Genomic DNA, 25,026 nt, shown 5'->3' with positions numbered 1-25,026 from the left:
TATCAGAAGTCTAGAAATAAAGATTAGGAATGGCCTATTCCTGAGAGCCCATTGTTTGGTGGCAATTCAGATCAGGTGGAAAATATTGTATTTTTTCTAGACTGGCTTGCCCTAGAATGTCAGTATAGTAGTATAGGAAGCACAAACAATCTCTAAGTATGTTGGTAGCAGAAGCAAGTCCAGTTGATACCAGTTGGACTGCAGTCTACTCCCACTATAAACTGGCAGTGATCTACCCATTGAACTGACTGGAGTTGTTGAGCTTTTTTGGGGGGGAGGATTGACCTGTTGGACACCCCTGCTATAACTCTACATCTAGTAACACGTTCATTGATCCCATTGCCTTTAATAGATCAAAACATTGGTAACTGTTAAAAATAGCATTGAGAGTAAGAGTGTTGTAATTTAATTTTGGGATTCATTGTGTAATTTGTGTTCTTGAAAATTAATCAACAAATGCATGGGGTGGGGTGGGAGGTGGGACTGCAATCCAATTTGTCTTCCACCATCTCACTCCAAGATCTTCCTGGTTTCATTTGCACACAAACCATGCACACAAGATGTTAAAACTACCTATTAAATGTTCTGACATTCAACATTCGAAGCAGCTGTTAGCTTTGGCAATTAGAGAAAATGCTAATTATTGCCCAACCTTTTATTTTGGTTACCAACTATGTAAGGGAAACAACTGTCCGCATCTTACAGTTACAAAAGAAAACCCCCACATTTTAATATAGCAGCAATGAAGCGGAATTCCAGCTGCTTAATTTTTGATCTAGAAAAACTTTTTAACAATGCAATTCTATGCATGGAGGAAGTTCCATTGAGATGTGGGTCTTTACTCCCAGGTAAATGGGTAAAGGGTTGCAGCCATAATAGTTTAAAAGCCATGACTTGCAAGAGGATTTCATCCTTCTCACCATTCTCAGCTAATTGATAACAAGACCTTGGGTGAAAGTTTGCCACTGACGTCAGAAGTCAAAAAGTTTCACGTTTTACAGTTAATGCTTATTCCAGTAAAACGGGAGAGCTACCACCTGGCAGTACATTCACTGCCTTCATTAATTAGAGGGGACGGGGTGGGCAGAAACATGTGGTCAGCATAGATGGCAGGGAAATCAGAAATCCTAGTGAACTTGGCTGGTGAATGCAAGTTCTTTCATTCCTGTGGTACATATTTAAAGGTGGTAGTAGAAGTATATGTTGAAAAGCATGGCTTGCCAGTGGCTTGAATTATTATTTCTTTGTGGTTCCTCTGGGTGTGTATAAACACATCCATTATCTTGCTAGACTTTTCCTTATTCACAAAACTCGGGTGTTGTTTAGGAAGTTTTCTGGAGGGGCAGCTGTCAATGTTCTAAAATATGGATATTTATTCATTCAAGGGTAGAATTCAACATCAGGCTATGCTGAATGTGACATCTGAGCAAGCGTAGCAGCTTGCCAGACAGAAAGATTCCCCCTCCCTCCATGTGCTGATCTGGGGGTTCCCTGACCTCCCTGTGGCAATTCTGGAGGGCACAGGCATCACACGAGGTAGGAGGGGGGAAGCCCTGTTGTGCCTAATACAGGGCTTCCCCTGGAGGGGGGGGGTTCATTAAATAAATCCCACGCCAAGTTATTTGTTTATTATTTACATGTAAAATATGGGGGAAAGTCCTCTAAAACAGTGAGGGAGAAGACAGAAGGAACTAAAGAAAAATGAACCAATCACAAGCTGCTACTGAACCAAAAGGGTTGTGCCCCCCCAATTGCAAAACACTCAGCTGAAATCTAATAAAAGCTTCTTTGGGGACATGCATTATAGCCCACTAAGTTTTACTCAAAGGAGACCCACTAAAATTAATGGACGTAAGTTTGCCATGTCCATTAATTTCAATGGGTCTAGTCTGCAAATAACTTGCACCGGATTATTTCCCCTTGCTTTTGTTTGTTTAAAGCAACTCTCTCAAAATTAGCACTTTTACTGACAAGTTCCTAAAGAGCTGTCGGCACCAAGATATTATTGGCGGGGAGTGGGGTGTTGAGGGGAAAAGAATAAAGCTTTTCATTTAGTATCCGCTTGAGGCTTGGCTCCCTTTAAGCTCCTAGGCTTAAAACTCATTTAAAGCATTTGGCTCCCCCACAAAGAATCCTGGGAAATGTAGTTTGTTAAGAGTGCTGGGAATTGTAGCTCTGAGGGATAAATTTCAGTTCCCAGGGTTCTTTGTGGGAAGCTATGTGCTTTAAATGTACCATGTGGATGTGGCACTATGTGTGATTCCAAGGTTAAAGGTAAAGGTAAAGGGACCCCTGACCATTAGGTCCAGTCGTGACCGACTCTGGGGTTGCGCGCTCATCTCGCATTATTGGCCGAGGGAGCCGGCGTACAGCTTCCAGGTCATGTGGCCAGCATGACAAAGCTGCTTCTGGCAAACCAGAGCAGCACATGGAAACACCGTTTACCTTCCCGCTGTAGCGGTTCCTATTTATCTACTTGCATTTTGACGTGCTTTCGAACTGCTAGGTTGGCAGGAGCTGGGACCAAGCAACGGGAGCTCACCCCGTCACAGGGATTCGAACCGCCGACCTTCTGATCAGCAAGCCCTAGGCTCAGTGGTTTAACCACAGCGCCACCTGGGTCCCAAGGTTAATCAGAATAAAACTCTCTTTCCAATATGAAACTCACAGTTTTAAACCCACAATCATAAACAGGCACTCAGAAGGAGGAGAACCTACCCTTTCCTCATTCTCTGTTTTGACTGTAAATGTGACCAGGGAAGAAGCAAGTTCTTAAAAGGATGAGAAAACCAGTTGGTGAACATGTGTTCAGAGGATGCTCTAAGTCCGTTAGTTATCTGGATATAAAGAGTAGAGTCAAGAGCTCCTGAAGAGCCAGAAGCATTTTTTTTGTCCCATTTTCAACATTTTGAGCCTCTACGTCAAACCTAGGATTACGCAAAACATTAGTGCCCTTGAGGTGAAATTGGACGTACATCAAGAGTACGTGAGGCCATTTTTCCTCACGACTCTCTTCCAAAGAACTTCCTTCCCTTAGGACCTCTCTCTCCTGCCAAGTATTCACATAACTGCACATTCGCTATCTGACTGCACATTTGCCACACGACAGAGGTTCAGTTGGGAGTCTGTACTCTTTAACCAGACATGTCGTTCCTAAGTGCTATAGTCATTCATGTTAATTGCTAGAATTGGAAAGTTCAAGATTGCCAGGAAGACTTCATCTAACTGGAGTATTTAAAGCTAGTTATACACTGCAGGATTCTTTACAATGAAGAAATACAAAATCCGTCCCCCCCACCCACACAATACCATCACTGGTTTCTCCATATTTAAGGAATATGCTGTTCGCCCAGCTATGGCTTGAGGCTTTTAGGTCTCTTCCAAATTCATTCTTGTAGAAGGCAATGCGGCCTTGGGCTGAAAAAGAACGTGTTAATGCAAACAAATTATTTTCTGACTAGTTTGCGCTAGGCATACGTGCTAAAGCTCGTTATTAAAAGATCACAATATGATTTAAGGAACTTAAAAACACAACGTAGGCACCAACTCTTAGGGGCCAACCCCATTTTTCTTTGAAGGGGTCAGGGGCCCCTATTGTTCAAAGGGCAGGAGGGCAAATGCGGAGCTGGGTGTGGCGCTTTGGCTAGTGGCTCCTCCTGCTGCCACCACTGGCCAGGAGTGGTTCCCCCATCTTTCCCTTGTGTGGCAAGGGGATGGGGGCCTGCATCCACTAGGGTAATGTTGCCATGTTCTGCTCCACCCCTGGCTCCTTGTAACAATGTGCATCACTTTGCACTTATCTGCCATTTTACCACCCATTCATTCAGTTTGGAGAGGTCATTTCAGAACTCTTTGCATTTTTTCATGTCATGAACAGAACTATTTTTCTAGAAAAAGAGGTGCAGGAACTCACCTTGAACACCTCCCTTGTTCTCTTATGCAATGGTGCCCACCTAAAAGTGCCGGAACTGAGTTTTGTCTGCAAAAAAGCCCTAACCCTGAACAATTTAGCATCATCAGCAAACTTGGCTCCCTTACTTCTAATCCCTAACTTTCGATTGTTTATGAAGAAGTTAAAAATCACAGGTCCTAATACCAGTCCTTGGAGAACATCAGTTTCTACTTTTCTCCATGCAGACTGTCTATTTTTTCCTACTCTCTGCTTCCTGTTACTTAAGGGATTGTGGAAAACCGAAACTTTTCATAAACATTGTAAACACATTCTGATTTGAGCTACGGTACTTAATTTTTTTTTAATCCTCAATTGTAACTGTGTTTTAATTCTGGGAACAGACATTTATAAACAATGGATATTATAAACTGAATAGTTCAATACAGGATACAATGTAATATATATTGTATTTCCTGATCACATTTGGATACATTTGAACAGCCATGAACTTTCTGAAATAAATTTCTACATCTCTTAAAATTACTGCTTTTAAAAAAGAAACAGCTTTTCAGAATAAATTTTGTATAAATCTGCATTATGCATTTTCTCAAGGATAACAAATTTTATTTGTTTTCTCAGGTTTGTATTCAGAAGCTTGATTATAGGTATGGAACTGCCATTTTTTTAAAAAAACATGGTCAGAAAACAGGTTTTTACAAACTCTGGAGAGGTATATGAACAGATCAGAAAAGCATACATTTTGACTACTCATAAAAAGGAAACAATGCATCCACACAGCTTTCTGAAGTAGTCATGGTTGGCCCCTTCTGATCAGGTCTTCAGAAACTTCACCCACAACAAATTGTGATGTGCATATTGGGAGTTCTATGCATTCTTGTTCTGCAAACGCTACATGCAGGATTATGCCATGCCACACTGCTTTCAAAGAATATGAATCCACTGGCTGCTGACATCGCCTCTGTTTCATGAATAAATTTACATCTTAATTGTGTGAAAAATACTGCCTGCTAAATATCCTCCAAAATACACACCATTTTCCACACAAGAGTTTAGCAACAACTGCTCAACAATGACCTTCCTTTAATTTTGCGCTTGTTCATTCTGTTATTTATACAATTAATTCTGAAAAATATAACATAACGTATTGTAAAGAGAATTGCCAGAAGGTTGTAAGAAACTGAACACATCACTGAGTACAAAAATACACTTGAAGGTCCAAGGATATTAGCATTACTTGTTAAATAAGCACAAAATCCAGAGGGTTTTTGGTTGTTGTTTAGAGTAGCCCTAATATAAAGATAGCTAAGCAGAAATAGGATGTCCAGATTAGAAAATCTCAGTTCAAAAATAAACCAGTATTATCAATTGTTCCTTTCTGAATTTTTGTATGAGCTGTAGTGAATATTCTAGCAGATACAACTACTGAATGAATATAAAAGCCAGGTTTCAGGAAAAGTTCTGGATTTCATAATAGGAGAAACAAATATATTTCTCAAACAAGACAAGTTCTAGAATTTAACAGCCTGCAGAGATCATAAGCACACAGCACGTTATTATATAAATGTGTGTTGTTGTTTTTTAAAAAATCAGAATAAACCAAAAATATTTGATTGTTAAGTGCTGACTTTAATACAGAGCAGTGTTTGCCTGAAGTAATTGCGAACAGGATTCATTCTTTGTAAAATGTATTTCTTTAATTTTACAGCTATTTCAACAAGTAATTTTAAAATATTTTCAACCTGAAGCTATATGTGTGCCTGTGTGTATAAAACAACAAAAAAAATTCATGTGCTTCTAATTTGAAACGTTGTTTTCAACTTTTGTATATATCCCTTCTTTACCTCAATCTCTACTGCTTATTGCACCACCACTCTTATTGATAATGGTACAATATTGATCTGATTTTACTTTGTCTCTGCCTATGCTTTTAAGATTTTATTGTTTCAAGGCAATATCCAATTTTGGAGTCCTGCTTGCACAAAAGGCAGTCGCTCATGCAAACAGCACTTCTCCTTAAGTCTCCTTCCTCCTGCATCTTCCTGTTGCAGGAATCCTCCAGAAAATACTGGAGAAGGCACAGGGGCTGTTGGGGAAGAAGCCCAATCATGTTTGCTAATGTGACACTGGATTTCTATCTCTGTGATTTTATACTTTTAAAATGAAAAGTTGTTGCAAAAAATGTAAACTTTTAAAAAGGATTTGTATTTTAATAGCAAATTAGTTCTCAAAGAGAGGTTTCTACTTTGTCCATCTTAAAATGTCTCATCTGAAATTCAGAATACAGTTCACATAAAAGAATTCGGCAGAAGTATGACAGTGTTAATTAATAACTGCATTTTTATAATTCATTACACCACTGCTCCCCAACTGAAATATGGAAACAAATTGTCAAAGGTGTGTCTTGTCCAGCATTAACAAAGAAAGTGAAGTGTAGAACATATTTTTCATCTCTTCTGTTTCCCCCAAGTCTTTTATTCCATATGCGCTTGACAAATATATTCATGACATTTCCCCATTTTTACTGTATAAATAGAATACTGAAGGCCATCGCAACACAGCACACAGCTACATAAGGGCTCTTCCGCTCGCCTGGAAAAAGAAACAAAATTGAATTACTGGCTAGTTCACATCACACAAGCAAGTATGACTACTTGGAAAGAAATGCAATAATATGAAGCAGGGAGATCTGCAAGGGAGAAGACACCGAAAATGAGAATTCCAAGCACATTTTTGGGTTGTACAGGAAGGTGCAGAGGGATGGTGAGTTCAGTTCAGATTTATTACGGCTATAAGCCCATACAGGTATAAAACACATAATGATGAAAAGCTACAAAATAAACACATCAGCAGAACATCACACCACAATCATCAAAATGATTATAAAAATAAGCATAAAATTACAAATAAAATAGTATAAACTTTCAATGATCGTACAGTAGTCCATTTCGTCTCTTTTGGGTAAGAACTGAAGTTAAAAACCTTGCCACTTGTAGGGTTATATAGGTATCATTGTCTTGTAAGATTAGGGCAAGATGTGTTTCTACTGGCATACCAACAAATTTCTGAATTATTGGGCCCAGTAGGTTTGCCCGAACCGCACTATGCAGAGGACAAATAAACATTATATGGTGAAGAGATTCCACCGACTTATTATCACAGACACATAGAGCAGATACTTGGCCCTTGGAAAATCTATGTCTCAGAACATTGGGTGGAAAGGCGTTAAACCTCGCTTTGATGAACGCAAATCTGTGAGATGCAGTAGAGAGGGAGGATAAATATGTTGGGGCATGATGTATTAAGGGATGGTGATGAAGGAGACATGCTATTTATATGGGCGACAGTCTACTGTGCAAGCAGGACATCACAACTGGATAGCATAGACAGAGAGAAGGTACGGCCTCCCCTGCCCCAATTCAATATATACACATATGCAAAATGTGTCAATATCAACGTAATTTTCTGCCCCGACCACTTCCAGTGTAGGGAACAGTGCTTGTAAGGTAAATCTGCAGCATTACAGGAGTAAAGTGCATCAAGGGCACCAGTGAAATACAAATACAGCCTCTCTTTTACAATTGTAAGTTTGTAATCCCCCTCCTTGTAACCACTCAGCCCTCCCCCAAATCTTCACATGCTTCCCCTTGCACAAGAGTTTGAAACTCCTAATATGTACTGCCAGCCTTAAACAGACACGGGCAGCCTCCAGCCCATAAGTCAGTCTTGTATCATCAGGGGGTATAATTTGGCCCACAAGGTCATAGTTGCTAAACCATGCCATTTGTTGACATCACTGGTGATGCCAGTGGGTTTAATGCTGCATTGGCTCTGTTCCCTGTTGATGAGCACAGATGGAAGCCCTTTGCAAAAGTGCTTTGTGAAGCAGCTGTGCACTTTTCCTTTAATTGAGCAGGTGGATAGTGGAGGTTGATGGGGGAGGGGAGAAGGAGCCTCCTCTCCCCTATCTCCCGCCAGCTTCAATGGGCTACTTCAAAAATCATTTTGGCACAGGGCATTATGACAGCTTCCATACTTCCTTTCAGTCTCTGTGGGTTGCTGGGTGCTTGGAAACCCTGAACAATGGATTTTAGAAGGTGGGTGGGGCCTGCTTGTCAATCACGCAATGTCATTAATGATGTCATGTGGGTTGACAGATGGGCAGCCCCACCCACCTGTCAAATTTGGCCTGCAAGGGTTACAGACACTTCAGGTTGTGCATTTTTGGGTTGCGCACCGCACTGAACCCGGAAGTCCCGGAACGGGTTACTTCTGGGTTTCGGCGCTCACGCAGAAGTGCTAAATTGTGCTTTGCGCCGAATGGTGGCCCGCGCGTGCCTCCCGCACGGATCACGTTCGCAACCCGAGCACCCACTGTAATGATCTGGTCCATGGAGCCAAAAGACATTCCTCAACTTTGCCCTAAAGCAGAAACATGTCAAAAATGTTTCTCTTGTAGTGAACGCTTGTTGCCATATATCTATGGTGGGTAACATTTGGAAAAACACCGTAACATTTAACTGAATAAATGCTGTAATACCCAGAGTATGTTAAGCATGAAATATAAGGTAATTCTTCTTCTTTGGTGATAACTCGTAGCCGAGTAAAATTGTCTCCCATGAATATGGTCTTAGCACTGAGTCAGTAAGTGACTGTGGAGGCCAATTCTGGATCCACATGTCCTTTCCCAGTGGGGACATAGGTTTCTGGGCGGGAGTTGATCGCGGTGAGGGTTTGCCAAATGTGCCTTCCTCTTAGCTTGTTTCTCCTTTTCTCCCTGAATTCATGCTTCTTCAAAGTTCATGATACCTTTGGTAAAGGCTGTTCAAGTGAGGGCCACCACAATTACATTACATTACGAGACACTGTCATCATCTGGCACACATTTAATTAAACTGTGCAAATTAACGTCTGCAATTTCACATCTGCTTAGAATTAATGTTGAGGAAGTCCACCTCCTAGTTTTCTTACATGTTGTACTTTTCTGTTCTTAATTTTCTTGAGAGAGGCATCCATCATCAATTAGGATTCAACGCCTGTTAGCACTACTTTACAAATAGGCAACAGCTTGTCTGTTTAAAGGTGCAGACATTTAAAAGGCTGTTTAAACACAAGGGGCAGAGTTGCATTCTACACTGATGTAGCTTTGTGTTTATCCTTTTACAGAAAGAGAACAAGTGCTAAAACAGTCAGAATGCAGGAGGGAGAGAATCACATAATGTCTGCTAGAATTTTTGGCTCTCCGGACAAGAAATTATGATTATAATAAGGTCATTCCAAACCTGCCACATCTTTTATGTCAAAACTAGGCACAACAGGTTTTTGAACAAGTGATTAATTTTTGTTTTGATAACTATTAACCTCATGTGCAGCTTTGAAGATTGGGAAAGTGGCATTCTAGAGTGCTTAACCCTTTCCTCCTGTGCCCCTTTCTAAATCACAGCTTCTCTTGTGTTTGCATTTATGTGCTGAGGACAGAACAAAATCTATGGGCACTCATGGGACATGAAGTGTGGTGCTGCCACTGCACCACCCTTCGAGTTTTAGTGGTGTGGCAGGGTAGAGTGGCAGCAACGATGGGAGAAGTATCTGTGTGGCAGTGGTAGCAGATGCAGGTTGACACACTTGCGTTTGCTGCCACAACTAACCCAGGGTTCCCCTCCTCCATCCTGGCAAGCAGCAGTGCCACTCTGGCCAGGACAGCAGTGCCTTACGTCATGCACCATGACTATTCTTGAATCTCCCACATTTGTCTGCCATATAGCCTTCCCACAGGCAGCTCAAAGTAGCACAATGCAGTCCTTACAGACTGATCCCACAACAACCTCGTGAGATAGGCGGAGAGTCTAGATCAGGCATCCCCAAACTGCGGCCCTCCAGATGTTTTGGCCTACAACTCCCATGATCCCCAGCTAACAGGACTAGTGGTTGGGGAAGATGGGAATTGTAGTCCAAAATATCTGGAGGGCTGAAGTTTGGGGATGCCTGGTCTAGAGCACTTTAGTGCTTGAACTTTTGCTAGGAATAATTCAGTATACAGAACATTTTTGCTCTTAAGTCTACACATTTTTATTCCTAGTAACCTTTACATTAAGCAGTCTGTTTATCAAAGTTAAAATTGCAGATAAATGCTGTATATTTGAAAATAATACCACTAAGATTTTTTAAGGCAAATACAGTAAAGGCATGCTTAGATGACACATTAACATCCACTAATACAGTATATTTTTGGGAAACAGAACATGCACACTTACCAATCCTGGCACACTTCCAGAATATGCCCAATAATCTGAAAATATATTTTGAGAAATTAGAAAAATGCAGCATTTCACATTTTAAGCTTATAATTGGATGCATTTTTAATAGAGATAGAGTATTTATGGTTAGAATTCAAAGACTGTTTTGTTTTTTAAACCATGCTTAATGGCTCAGGCATGCCCAGTAAGATTTTTGACTGTTTTTGTTGAAAAAGGAACTCACACTGATATATCACTAACTAGTTTTGATGTGCCCACAGATACTGAAGCGGTTTGCTGTGCAAAGTACTTGGGAGTAGCATCCTGATGCAAGACTTTCACTGCTGGTAATCCCATTCCAGGTACCTCAGCAACTCAACTGCTTGAGTTCTTGTTCTAGCTTCTGGGGCCTCCCCCCCCCTTTCATCTTAGCTTTCTCAATTGTGGAATGACTGGCTTCCCTGTTCTGAAAGTAGGTTTGGCTCTTTCGTTGCCTGCTTTCAATCTGCACTTAAGATAGTTTTGTTTCAGATGGCTTTTCTTTTTTGAAGTTAGGGCTTTTAAGAATATGTTGCTTTTATGATTTAACTGTTCTTTCATTAATTTTAATTGATTGACACTGGGTTTTTTTTTTAAAAAAATTAAACCACCTTGTGTGTGCATCAATAAGAAAGGTATCATATAACACTGAAAAAGAAATTAACCTCCAGTTTTCTTCTCCTAATGTCCCAAGAAGCAAAAGCTCATAAAGATTTGTTGTAATAAATTATAGTTTAGCTAGGATTTCAAAGGTTGAAATGCTTATGACACAGATCTCACACCAATGATTACAGCTGAGAAGAAAATCCATTAATGGTGATATCCAGTGAAATCAATGGGCAAGTAACTTGTCCATTAATTTCAATTGGTCTACTCTATCACTTTTGTCAGATATCATGCTGTTATAAACAAGCAATTTATATTTCCCCTCCCCCAAAATTTCTAGTGTTACATACCCAGTTTGATTATTATCCAGTAACCTGGGAGCCAATGATCTTATGTATGCACAGGTACATATAAGCAGAAGGATTACCGTCAATAGGCTCTGAAAATTGAAGATTGCAGACTAAAAGAAAAAAGTAAAATAGAAGAGGAGTTAAAAATCTTCTTCCTGCCCCATTTGTTGTTGTTGTTGTTTATTTAGAAAAGATTATTCATTTTATAAATGCACACATAAAACAACAACAATAAAAAACCAAAAAGAAAAAGAGAAAATGAAAAAAGATACATAAAATATCACACATAACAAAACATCTTTATGACAAACACTACAAATACATAATATTTATCATCGACTTTACTAATCATTATATTATGGACTTCCCCAACCCCCCGCCCCCCCCAATACTGATTTTCAATTTAAAATCTTTTTTAGCAGTTTTCATATATCATATTTCCCCCCATTTTTCAACAAACGAAACTCTATTCTAAAGTCCTCATATAATAGGCTCTATTCCCAATCACTCATATTTCTATGCTTTCCTCTTTTTTGTTATTTCTCCTTTCTTTTCACTTCCCACCCCTCCCATCTCCTCCTACCCTGAGCCTCCCCCTGCCACCAGGAGCCCCCAGGGTGAATAAACATAGGTAAGTTTAATCTTTGGAAGCTTAAAAAGGCTCTAACTTTCTTGCTGGCTTTGGGTAAAGTAACTGCTTCCTCTCTCAGTGGAAGGAGATTGACTTCCGTTTTTGGATCTCTCTCCCGTGGCCAAATTTTTAAATTTTAATCCAATATAACACCTTACTCATGGTCTATTCCCTTTAAATTCTTTTTTCTTTGGAAGAATTGACTGCCAATGCCTCACAGTCACGCAGCTTCATGCTATCAAAGGAAACGATTTTATCTGATGCGCCACAGCTCTTTACCCCCCCGCTCTCGGGGGCTCAAAACAGAGCTTTGTCGGGGGGGAGACTCGCTTTTGGCGCCCGCCGGACGGCTTGCCCCCAAAACGCTTGATTTGGGGGCAAGTGGGATCCGCTGCGCTGGAGCGGTTTTCCCTGCCTTTGAAGCGCCGAGGTCTGCTCCACTGAACAGACCTCCGACTGTGGAGGCGCACGATCAACCTGGAAGTCTCTTCCTGCCCCATTTGTTCCTGCATCCCTCCCTGCCGCTGAGTAGAAAAAAGTGAGTTTTTGGGGCCCATTACATTACTTCTTTACATTGTGAACAATTCCAATACACACACACACCCTAAATCTCCTAGCAAAGAAATGGGTACAAGAATATGATTTCTTTTCAATACATAATCTCCTTGAACTCTGTATTGATAAGCACTATACAGACCACAGGGACGGGGGGTGGCTCTGTGGGTTAAACCACGGAGCCTAGGGCTTGCCGATCGGAAGGTCAGCGGTTCGAATCCCCCCGTTGCTCAGTCGCAGCTCCTGCCCACCTAGCAGTTCGAAAGCACGTCAAAGTGCAAGTAGATAAATAGGTACCGCTCCGGCGGGAAGGTATACAGCGTTTCGGTGCACTGCTCTGGTTCGCCAGAAGCGGCTTAGTCATGCTGGCCACATGACCCGGAAGCTGTATGCCGGCTCCCTCGGCCAGTAAAGCGAGATGAGTGCTGCAACCTCAGAGTCGTCCGTGACTGGACCTTTACCTTTATACAGACCACAAACTAAACAGGCATTTCAACTCTCAAAACAAAAACAACTAATGAAAAAGTTATCTGCAGCTCTGGAGTTCCTGCTTGTACCACACAACCACCAAAATGCTCATAATTATGGAAGACGGGGTGTGAGCAAATGGAAGTTTCTGTATTTCAAGGACATACTTGAGGGCACAGGAAGTCTCACAGACACATTGTTCTCCTTTAGGGGATACCCTGTCAATGAGGATCAGGCCACAGAGTGTTAGGAGACAAGGTCAGGTTTTGCCCTCAAAGAAATGCTATCACAAGTCCAGCATTTTACTTTTCCCCATAGGTGTTAATTGTAGCCATTCCCTTTTAAGGTATAAATCAAAGGAGTAAGCTTGGGAACACTATTGATGTGGGGGTCAAGCCTTTTCCTGCTGATCCAAGCCATTGATAATGAAGTCTTCTCCTATCTCTGAGGATGGACTGCAGTTCAGCTGTTTTGTAGAGCTCATACTTGGCATGCATATGATCGTGGGTTGAATCACTGACCTCCAGAAGGAGGGTGGGAAAGACTTCTGCCTGAAAGCATGGAGAGCCATTGCCCATCCATGTAGACAATGCTGAGTTGGATAGACCAGTAGCCTGATTCATATACGGCAGTTTCCTATGTTCTTATCTGCATCTCATCATCTATCCTACGATATCTAATCACAGATTCTATTTCTTGGCAATGCTCAAGTATGATGGACTGACTTTTAAATATAGAGAGAGCTCAATTAGGGCATGCCATATCATGTCAAATGAAGTTGTTAAACTCATAAACCCAGACAGCTGTAGTTGATGTAAAAGAAGAAGAGGAGTAGTAGTTTGGATTTGATATCCCGCTTTATCACTACCCGAAGGAGTCTCAAAGCGGCTAGCAATCTCCTTCCCCCTCCTCCCCCACAACAAACCCTCTGTGAGGTGAGTGGGGCTGAGAGACTTCAGAGAAGTGTGACTAGCCCAAGGTCACCCAGCAGCTGCATGTGGAGGAGCAGAGACATGAACCCTGTTCCCCAGATTACGTACGAGTCTACCGCTCTTAACCACTACACCACACTGCCTTCCAAAAAAGGCAAAAGAGTGATGTGTGTAGTGTAAAGTGAAAAGGAAGAGAAAAAGTAGAGTTTATACAAGAACATCTATGGTCTCACTATTTGAAAGAATTCTTTCAGTAGCACCTTAAAGACCAACTAAGTTTTTATTTTGGTATGAGCTTTTGTGTGCATGCACACTTCTTCAGATACGAAGAAGTATCTGAAGAAGTGTGCATGCACACGAAAGCTCATACCAAAATAAAAACTTAGTTGGTCTTTAAGGTACTACTGAAGGAATTTTTTTCTATCTTATTTGAAAGAACTATGGGTAAGACCCAGAATCATGTCAAGGACTGTGCATCAAATGGAAACTTTGGGCTAGTTTTTCCTTAAACAATAGCCATCACATGACTAACCTCTTTTGAAACCAAGTGAAGTTTCAAAAGGAACTAGAGATATAGGGTGATGTTTCACTATTCATCCCAACAAAATATCAAAATCTATTTGGCGCTCAGTCCGTATATGCACCTTCCTACTAAATAAAACCTCATTAGTGAAATCCTATGTAAACAGCATGGCTTTTACATGTGCCTTTTTCTCTGCAGTCCTATGCACATCCACCGGAGAGCAAGCTCTGTTGTATACAACAAAAGATACTTCCATGTAAACTTGGGATAAGATTGCGCTGCTGCACACATGCAAGGAAGCACTAATTCCAATTGTTTAGCCACTACATTTTAATGGGTATTGTCCAGTGCTTTTTACGTAGAAACCTACGGCATCTTGATGCGAGAACAGTTTAAAGTTATGCAAAGGCCGCTGCAATTTAATGCAAATTATTATTGTTAATTTATTAACCAGTCATTATTAGTACAAAAAAACCTCCTAAAGAATCTTAGTGTTGCTCTGGGGAAAATAAAATGAAGAGACCTTGAGTATAATATTTAGAATAGCACGTGAGAAGGCAGCATTTTAAGTATAACAAAAAACCCTCTTGTAACTTAAAAAGGGGGAAGCAGGCCTCCCAAACGATAATTTCACCACCACATTCTGGGAAAGGGAAGATGCTGTAACGACAACAACCTTTTTTTTTAAAGGAGCGGGCACTATTGTAGCGAGAAAGAGAGAGGCTGAGCAGAGGAGGAGCGGAAACGGGCAGAGACCACCTCCTGTGCCCATCTCCGAGCCCAACGGCACCACTCACAAACACAGGGGCTACCGGAGACAAAGGCGACCTAACCGAAGCCCCCCTCCCATCCAAATAAACCCCCGACCGCCGCGCTTACCATAGTTACGCAGCGCCGCGAGCCACATCACACATCCGGTAGCCAAGGGGCGGGGCACGGAAGACGCCTTAGACGCCCCACTGATTGGTTCGGGGAAGGCAGAGGCTCCGGATAGGCGCAGGCGAAAACGGGACCGGCGTTCCCATTGGAGGACGTGAGTGGGACGGGCTGCGCTCGGGGGCGGTGGAGGAGCCGAAACCGGGAATGGCGCTGGCTTCCCGTTGGCTAAAGGGAAAGAAGGAGGCGGGGCACTTTCAACCGACACACACACACAAAGCTGGGGTGGGGGGGGTGGGAAGGTATTATTTGTTATAGAAGCCGGAAGTGGCAGTTTTCAATGCGGTGTGAGGTAGGCCAAGTGACGGGCAAAGAGCAGAGCCGGGTGGGGGGCGAATGTGTGGGGTTGGAGGCGGTGGACTGGCAAGCGAGGAAGTTCCTTCCAATTGGCGCCTTGAAGGAGCGGGCGGGAGAGAAAAAACACGTCTTTTGCCTGCAGTGCAATTCTGTGTCCGCTTACACAGGAGTAAACCCCGCTCTCCCTATAGGACTCACTTCTCGGGCAGCATGGCGGTCAGGACTGAACCCTAAAGAGTCCTATCCGTCCCGCGCCTCTTCCTCGTTCTCTTTCTGCATCAGGGAGGAGATACTCCATTCTGGGCACCTATACTGTGTTAGGCGTTTTGTTTTGGGTGTGCCTCACACGTTGCTTGGAGGGTGCCCAAGGCTGCGCTAGAGTGTCTTGAACTGACAAGTCACACTCCGCTTCGATGATCTTGTGAAAAGTAGTTCGTCGGAATCGGAAATAAGTCTTCCTATGTCGCATATGCTTTGGTGTGTGTGTGTGTGGTTTTGTTTTTTTTAGGAGAAGCCCCCAGACCTACCAGGTGGTGCAAAGTTGCTCCGAACACAGTTTGAGTCTTAAGAATTAGCGTTGGGTATCAGGACTGAAGTGGGTTCACGGGCCTTTCACGCAAAAAAGGTCTGCTGTTTGCTTACTTTCTTCATTTCAGCAGCCTAACATTACATTGTTGTTTTTGCAGTTGGGAACCAGAAAGTCACCCAATGACCTGTCAGTACATCCTGACCTGACTTTTGCTTACCCCACTGTAGTTCAAGACAACTTAGTAGTTCCATGGTCTAATGATAATAAAAAGCTGAAAACTATTTATTTAAAAAGAAGATGGTTTTTTTAAAAAATAAAAAAACTTTTGGCTTTACTGAACCCAGACACTTGCATAGATCTGTGTTATCTGATGCTTCTGAGTTGCTGTATTTGTATATAAAATAAAATTAGACCAAATGGCAAAGAAGCGATTTCAAGCACTTTGGTCCAGGACACTTTTAGTTTATGCAAAAATTTTTTTCTCAAGAAGGGCAATTTACCAAGCCTTGGAATACCAAAACCCCAGATTATTGAGAGCAAAGGTCTTTCAGAGTTTAGCAATTGCAGCATAGGCCACTTTCAAAAGATGCAAAATCAGTTCCTTTTTATTCAGATTGAAATTAGCTTGTAGATTCAGATCAAAGAGCCAGACAACGGAAGGGGTGAATTGTTTGTCCATTTATCAATAAGATATCAGATATACAAAACTCTCTTATCTTGAGGAAGTCCCACCACATATGCTGATAGGTGTTAAGCACCAACCATGTACTATACTAGGCAACTCCCCCTGTATGCAGGGGTTCTATCTGAGGCACCAAGTGTGCCAGCAGGACACACAGAAGCCTGCCCAGCCCCCTTCCTCCCCAACCCCCCCATGCAGTGCTGAAAACGTGGTGTGTTGCCTGTATTTTCAGGGAGAGTTCCCTAGTTTGAGCCAAAAGAGATCTGTATGGAACCTTGGACTAGAACTTTTTCCAATCATCTTTCTGAACACCCCAGTTTTGTTCCTACTAGGACCTAGGGTTTTGACCTGAAGTAAAAATTATGTTTAGAATTTTTTTTTTAATACCACAGTGAAACTAACCATTTAATGGGACCCAAGGAATCCATAATAATTTGTTCAGGTTTCAGAAAAAAAGAAAAATCACTTCCCTGGCTTTTAAGTTGCCAATTGAATTCATTGCTTCTCTGCCCAGCTATGAAAAAAGAGAAGCTATTACCGTCTTTCCCCTATTTTAAGACGTAGTCATTATATAAGCCATAGCAGGATTTCTAAGCAATTGCGCGATACAAGCCATACCCCGAAAATAAGACATACTGATAGACCCTTCACCCAGTAGCAATAACCCCCCCTCTCGCCAGCCAAGCCCCCTTAAAATATCTCCCCATTTTGCTGTCGCTCCACAGACACGTATTTCCTTTAAAAGCTTGTAAAAATGCACTGAAGAGCCGTAGCTGCTGGCTGCTGAAGCATCGTGATTTTCCCTCCCCGTTTCTGAGAGCATTTTTTTAAATAAAAGGATTCGAAAAATTTTTTTTTAGCCAAGCTGTGTAAGCTGTACTTGGTGAAGAGGAGAAAAGTGGGGTGGGGAGGAGATGAAGGCACGAGGAAGAAAAGAGGGGCGATTGAAGCCGTTGCCTCATGAATGCAGAGGCTGTTTTCCCTTTAAGGAAGAGATCTACGTGTCTCTCTGTCTCTCCACCCCCCCCCCGCGTCTGTCTCTCTCTCTCTCTCTCACACACACAAACACACACACACACAGCCCACCTCTCGCTTCCCCCCACCTTTCCTTTCCATTCTATGCGCCCACCCATGAGTTGCCTGTTGATTTCCTCTTGACGGGAGAGGGGCTTTTGAAGCCGCTGCCTCGCGAATGCAAAGGCTGTTTTCCCTTTAAGGGAGATCTCCCTGTGCGTGACTCTCTCTCTCTCTCTCTCTCTCTCTCTCTCTCTCTCTCTCTCTCTGTGTGTGTGTGTGAGAGAGAGAGAGAGAGAGAGAGAGAACCCACCTCTCGCTTCCCTCCACCTTTCCCTTCCATTCTATGCGCCGGCAGTCTCCTGTGTCTGATTGTTGTCTCCTTGCTTTTACCGAGGCATAAAGCAGCCTTCCTTTCTACCTTATGCTTGCTTGTCTGTGGAGCTGCTCCTTTAAGGATTTGTAAGTAGTCTGGATCGCAGTCCTTGCCTTGAGGACTTTTTTTTAAAATAAGGACTTTTTCCGTCTTGCTGTTTGCGAGCACAAAAGTTAAACTGCCGGTCCTAGCTTCCTTTACCCACAAAAATTTAACTCACCTCGCTAGCTCAATTGCTTCTTAATTGCTACCATTTACCAAGTCAGCAATCTTAATTGCTGTTTAGCTGGCTTCTTTGTTCTCAGCAGGTAGCTTCTTTGCTATCACTACAAAGTGTTACATTGTTCTTCAGACTGTTGGAACTTATGTCTCGGGCAGCTGGCTAGTAGAGATCCTTATTTGCTTTTACGTATAGGCTACTGCTAGGACTGTATCACACAGATAGATTCCATTATACTGGTTTAGATTTAAGAAGCTCCAGTGTAGCAGATTGCTATTGAGTCCCCACATCAGAGGAGAGAGAGAGCAGCCCTTTGCGAACATCCCAGGGCTGGGGAGAGAGGGCTGGGCCAGGGACGCACACTCAGACTCATAATAAAAATAGCAGTAAGACATCCCACCAAAAATAAGCCACCCTGTGGTTTTTTGAGAAAAAAAAGTAATAAGACGGTGTCTTAAAAAGGGGGAAACACGGTAAATAAGTATTTTCAGGGAGAGTGCCCTAGTATGACTTCTATTTTTGTTAAGGGTGCTGGTAATTGTAGCTCTGGGAGGGGGTTCTCTTAACAACTCTTAGCAGCCTTAACAAGCTACATATCCCAGGATCCTTTGTGGAGTGTGGTGACTGTTAAAGTGGTATAAGAGTACTTTAATTGTATGTTGTGGATGTGACCATTGTTGGACCTCAACTCCTATCTGACCATTGGCCATGTTGACAGGGGCTGATAGCAGTAGTAACCCAGCAGCAACTAGAGTGCACCATGTTGGCTATTCTGACTTGGTCTAGAATAGCTTATCACCCAGGAATGCCTGGAGTTGATCAAACACAATGTGCTTAACTATTTTTCAAAATAATGTATTTTGAGGGGTTCCAGGTAGTAGTTCCCCAAATCTACTGGCTTGGGGGGGGCACCATTTTCAGCAAGGGTGGCTTGCCATAACCCTCTGTGTCACTCTTGCTCAAGGTATTATTAGCATTATGGAAAGATGAAATACAGTAAAATGCTAAAATATTTTAATAAATACTATTAATTAACTACCTTGTTCACAATAGGGGCCTGTGTTTTCTAGTTAGCTTTAATAAGCCATAAAAAGCAAGGATCAATTGTGGTTGAATGGACTTTTCCAAGCACCCTGTCAACATCCTCAGTTAATTATAACTGGAACTGATCCAAGCAATTGAGATAAGTGGCTGACACGAACATCTCAGACATAACTCTTGACCCAACAATAACAAGTTTGAATGGATGTGAGCAATTTTATCTGCAAACATACAACAATTATGTTACAGCAGGCTGTCAGGTTTGAGGAGAAATGACTCTGATAGCCATTTCCAGACTGAACAATAGCTCTACTGCACAACATCCCATAGTTGCAGTGATGGCAGAGAAGGAAGATCTCTTTATCATTGCAACACAGTCTTTCAAATAAACTCTATATTATGTCTGTCCAGAGTTCTGTCAGAGCTGGGTTGTGGCCTCAAGAGTGTCAGGACCTAGGAACTGAGAACCAGGATCTAAAGACAACAAGGAGGCAGCAAAAGATAACTAGCTAGGAGCATAGACTAATCAGAATCAGAGGACAAGCCAGAGAGTAGGAATTATACAAAGATTATACATATGTCACACCTGACGCAGGTAAAATCATTTTTTTCAGAAAAACCAGACAAAACAGCAGGAGAGGTTGCAAAACATCGCCCTCTCGTGGCGACTACACTGGTACTGCACCTATAGAACCTTCCTTCTCCAACTGCCCTGACTGGAGGTAGGGACTCGCCTGGGTGGGGGGTGGGTCAGCTGCTGCCATTGGCCACAGACTATCGATGACATCACAAAACACCATGGCAACCAACTGAATATGGGCCTTTTACAGAAACCACAGCCAGGAGAACTGGCTAGGCTGCAGGGCTTTGCGAGGGGGAGAGATAGAGGGGTTGGGGTGGCGGATGCCATCACCTGGAAGGAAGATGACGTCACGCACCGTGGGGAACAGAGAGGGGGTTTGTGCCGTCATGAGACTTGGGTGAGGAATGGGGACACTGAGTGGAGGAGGGCCGTACCTTTGGGGAGGATGAATGTGTCGGACCGGGGTGGAGGGATTTCACAGAACACACGTGGGTGGGGGAGTCAGGGTTGGGATGGGGCCAAATTTTACAGAGCACGCGTAAAACATTTCTACAACATTAAGGGGGTCTCTGAAGGTGAGGGGAATCTGAAGGGGGACTCTGAAGCTACATTTAACAGACTGAGCCATAACAACGTGTGGCCAGGCCAGCTAGTGAGATATAATTGATTTGGGACCTTCAGGGACAGTGTTTATATATTAAGTTGGTAGTGGTCATGTTCCCTGGTGAGAGGAATACGTGAACATCCAAAATAGCAGGGCAATCTTGACTATTTGAAATGCTTTTATTCCTCTCCCGGCACCGGCAGACAGCACTATGCCCCTGACGTGACGGAGAGCAGAAGCACACTGGCAGGTCCTGCCCCCTAACTTGCTCTCACTAAATTATTTATTCCCCTTTTGGTAACATTAAGGCACAAGGTATGTAGTGATTTAGACTATACTTGAAATTTGTTCATTAAATTTTATTTTGTTTTTAGTGTTAATTATACTTCCTTTATATGGCAAGAGTAGAAATCGAGGTGAGTTGTTAATAATAATAATAATAATAATAATAATAATAATAATAATAATAATTTATTATTATTTGTACCCTGCCCATCCAGCTGGGTTTCCCCAATCACTCTGGGCAGCTTCCAACAAAGATTAAAATACATTAAAATGTCACACATTAAAAACTTCCCTAAACAGGGCTGCCTTCAGATGCAGAAGCTCAGCGCTGAATGCTTAGCTGAATATTATTTTGAATGATCCAGAAGCCTCGTGTGGTTATGAGGACAAAGGCCAAATTCAGTCCCATCCAATACACAGAGTGCAGGTGGCAGGAAGCCGATTATGCCTGCATTTGAGCCTTCGATAAGTGTTGGCTTTGGTTGCTGTCAGTGGATCCAAAATTAAATGCACTGGAGGACTGAGGTTTACCGTGTCCATGTTTGGGGAAAATGATATACAATAATAATGTTTACAAAAAATATTACTTTATGTCCGCCATCTACTCTCAAAAATGAAGAATGTGCTTCCTTTATTGGAGAATAAAATAAATGACCTGAGAATGTGAAATGTAGACTTCCTCTGAGACATTTTGGCAAAAGAAAGCAGAAAACATAGGAAATACATCACTACATAGAGTTGTCTATGTTTCTTTACTGTTTTGTTGTAATATACAGGCTTAGTTAATGTGTTCCCATTGAAACCAATGGGGTAAATTAGTCCCGTTTGTAAAAACCATGGCACGATCCAGCCAGAGTTAGTGAAATTCCAGTTCCATTGATTTCAGCTTGAAAAATGTAAGGATCTTATGAAAACTTATTTTAGAAGAACTATAAAGTTCTTATGGTTAAAAAAATACAGTAGCAACCCATAATAGGTTAGGTGTAAGTAAGGTTTGCTCAGAGTTAGTTGTACCTATTAATTGTGCCTAAGTTAGTCATGCCTATTAATTTCCACAGGATTACTCTAAGTAGAACTAACGCTGGATGCAGTGGTACCTCGGGTTACAGACGTTCCAGGTTACAGACGTTCCAGGTTACAGACTTTGCTAACCCAGAAATAGTACCTCAGAGATTAAGAACTTTGCTTCAGGATGAGAACAGAAATTGTGCGGTGTCAGCAGGAGGCCCCATTAGCTACAGTGGTACCTCAGGTTAAGAACAGTTTCAGGTTAAGAACAAACCTCCAGAATTCTTAACCTGAGGTACCACTGTACAATCCATTGTTATTGTATTGATCTAACAAGAAGAAATCATAGCTGATTAGTTATGAGAGAAACAATTTGCTGCTTAATTATATATTTTCTGAGTTTTTAGTTTGATGGGAGGAACATAACAGTGGCTATTCTTCCATAAAGTCAAGAGTACCGTGACTTGTTCTGGTTTACATTAGCAAAGATCCAGAGAGCTAGCTTAAGCATTGCTTTGTTTTGTTGCAGCCATCAGTGACCACTTCTGTTCATATAAATTTAACCTGTAAATGCAATTTAAAACTTTAAAGACTTCACTTGCAAGTTTGAGATTCTCATGTTTCTTTGCCACCTAGGACATACACAAATCTTCTGACTGGCTTCTCTTCAACTGAGCATGTTTAGTTCTGGCCCGTAACTGAACAACAGCCTGTTGTTCAGTTGAATCTCCTGCCTTTTAGAAAGGAGACACAGTCAGCATTGGGATCAATGAACTTAATGGTTCCCTAAGTTTGCTAGTACTTCCTGCAGTCCCAGCTAGCATTACTCCCAGTGGGACATTGCTTTTCTTGCTCTTTGTTGCTGAGTGGAGGTAGGCCTGTGGACATCCTATTGGGTAGAGTTCTGCACTTCTAAGATGGAAGGAGGCACACACTGCTTGACTGATGGTGGTCAGGGAGCACCTGTAGAGAATAGTTTTTGGGGTAGATGGGGTGTGTGCGCGTGCGCCACAATAGCAACTGTAACAGAGATTCTTGCTATGAATTCCCTCAGGAGTGATGGAAAAACAGTCTTTTTTTCCCCAAACATCCTGACTGCAGGAATGAGTGAATGGTTGTGGGGCTCCTGTGTGATAGAAGGTTTGCAAGAATTTTGCCTGCTGCTTCAGAAATAATTACAGTGGTACCTTGGGTTACAAACACACCTCGGGTTACAGACGCTTCAGGTTACAGACTCTGCTAACCCAGAAATAGTACCTAGGGTTAAGAACTTTACCTCAGGACGAGAACAGAAATCATGCGGCGGCAGCGGGAGACCCCATTAGCTAAAGTGGTACCTCAGGTTAAGAACGGACCTCCAGAACGAATTAAGTTCTTAACCAGAGGTACCACACAGAATGGGGACGCGGGTGGCGCTGTGGGTTAAACCACAGAGCCTAGGGCTTGCCAATCAGAAGATCGGCGGTTTGAATCCCCGCGATGGGGTGAGCTCCCGTTGCTTGGTCCCCAGCTCCTGCCAACCTAGCAGTTCGAAAGCATGTCAAAATGCAAGTAGATAAAGAGGTACCGCTACAGCGGGAAGGTAAACGGCGTTTCTGTGTGCTGCTTTGGTTCGTCAGAAGTGGCTTTGTCATGCTGGCCACATGACCTGGAAGCTGTACGCCGGCTCCCTCGGCCTATAGAGCGAGATGAGCGTCGCAACCCCAGGGTCGGTCACAACTGGACCTAATAGTCAGGGGTCCCTTTACCTTTACCACACAGAATAATGATGACACAGCACATTTTGGCATGGAAACACTCTGCTGTCACACAGAATAGACCAGAAAAGTTTGCATTAGGTTGAAATATTGGTTTACAAGGAGGGACCAAACTGTAGAGGGGAGTCAAAATGTGTTTCATTGCCCTGATCCACATTAGAGGTCCCAGCCAGGCCCAATCTCTAAGGCTAGCAGAAGGAAGGCTTGTTTGATAAGCCAATGAGAGGGACACTGCTGTGCTCCTTTTCCTCCCAGGGCAAAATGAGCTGTGGAGAAAGCTAGTACGAAGTGCACTGTGCATTGGTTGCAAGTAAGGGGACAGGGAGATGGGGGTTGGTTGAGGCAGACAGGGGCTAATGGGCAGCCCTTACACCACTGCTCATGTGTTTCTTGAAACATGGCAAGATCAGTTATGGTCTATGTGCCATGTGAACAGGAGCAAGCTGTAAATGTAATTGTTCAAGTGTTGTAATATTTTTTCTTTTAGATCTGCATGTTCCCAAAGTATAATAGTGGAGGTTTGAGACACCTGCTGCTGTAACCTTTCTCCCTCAATCACTCTCTCAAAAGACAGTTCTGCAAGCCAGAAAGCAAAAGCTGGAGTCGAAGTATAAATGACACTCTGTGGAGCAGTGAAGGAAACCTAAAAATTGGCTTCTGTATTGTGCCTGAGTGCTGTCCAAAGCAGTGTACAAAATCATTTGTCTACTAATTTTTTTAAGTCTTGTTTATTCATCAGGAATGTGGACTGTCATTGTTCGTGGAGTAGACTCCAACTAATTACATGCCAGCCAACAGCTGATTCTTACCCAGAAGGAAGCATTGCCTAATAAAGATCATAGATGCCAACACTAAAAGACACAAAGTACTAAAGATGAGCAGCTCAATCGTCAACTGTCTGATGCTTTCAATACAGCCAGTGATGTACAAATTGGGGTGGAACTCTGTGCTTCCCACCTGCAAGCCAATCTTTCTTAGCAGTTATATGGTGAGGTGTTGATATGATTCTTCAAGCCCTTAGGAAAAAAATGCTGGCTTTCCTGTTGCTATAATCAATCAGTTTCCCTAAAGCGTTCCTTTGTATTAATGAAGGGACATAGAGACTGAGTGCTTTAATTTTCCAGAGATGGCAAATATCTTCAGACTACAGAAGCAGCTTTATTGAATCTTTAAAGGCATTCCAGGATACTCCTCCCCATCTGGCTATTACTGGCTGAGAGATGCTTATCATAGGATTAAAAATGGGTCTTATTTACAATAGCATCTAAATGAGGTAGTGCTAGAAAATATTTGGGTTTTTACCAGTCTGCTTTAATTAAACAGTGTGATATTGTTGTAAAAGTATGGCTGTCATATCAGAAATTTGCAAAAGCTGCTTTTAAGAACTTGTGAAGTTTTTAATGTGTGTTTTCTTTCAGTAACAAATAGAAGCCAACTGTTTTTA

General features: G+C 42.3%; 2 protein-coding genes across 16 annotated transcripts in view; one reads left to right on the top strand and one right to left on the bottom strand.

Annotated features, from left to right (window-relative positions):
- Window positions 1–4,494: 4,494 nt before the first annotated feature.
- TMEM167A (transmembrane protein 167A) lies at window positions 4,495–15,173 on the bottom strand. The gene is made up of 4 exons (XM_035100112.3): window positions 15,130–15,173; window positions 11,142–11,251; window positions 10,165–10,199; window positions 4,495–6,502 (listed from the first exon to the last, which is right to left on the bottom strand). The coding sequence occupies exons 1-4, from the start codon at window positions 15,130–15,132 to the stop codon at window positions 6,432–6,434; spliced, it is 219 nt and encodes a 72-aa protein (XP_034956003.1). The 5' UTR covers window positions 15,133–15,173; the 3' UTR covers window positions 4,495–6,431.
- A 221-nt stretch (window positions 15,174–15,394) lies between these two features.
- The window catches only part of XRCC4 (X-ray repair cross complementing 4), a 113,173-nt gene continuing 103,541 nt past the window's right edge, over window positions 15,395–25,026 (top strand). For 2 of the 15 annotated variants that reach the window (XR_015946184.1, XM_088653027.1), the window contains exons 1-2: window positions 15,419–15,478; window positions 19,960–20,067. The gene's annotated coding sequence lies outside the window, so the exon portion shown is untranslated. Of the gene's footprint in view, window positions 15,479–17,763; window positions 18,171–19,959; window positions 20,068–25,026 lie in introns of those variants that run through there. The other 13 variants (XR_015946187.1, XR_015946186.1, XR_015946182.1 and 10 more) reach the window with 11 other exon arrangements.

Source organism: Zootoca vivipara, chromosome 10 (genome assembly GCF_965207765.1).
Source record: "Zootoca vivipara chromosome 10, rZooViv2.hap1.1, whole genome shotgun sequence".
Taxonomy (NCBI): Eukaryota; Metazoa; Chordata; class Lepidosauria; order Squamata; family Lacertidae; genus Zootoca; species Zootoca vivipara.
Note: the sequence above shows the minus strand (reverse complement) of the source record. Positions and strands in the feature narration are given on the sequence as shown.

Bases quoted from the DNA above. Each gene is read 5' to 3' on its own strand.
- TMEM167A (XM_035100112.3), bottom strand. The intron at 10,200-11,141 runs GTATGTAACACT...ATATATTTTCAG, and splicing joins CTGGATAATAATCAAACTGG to ATTATTGGGCATATTCTGGA. The intron at 6,503-10,164 runs GTAAGTGTGCAT...TTCTTTTTCCAG, and splicing joins CTGGAAGTGTGCCAGGATTG to GCGAGCGGAAGAGCCCTTAT.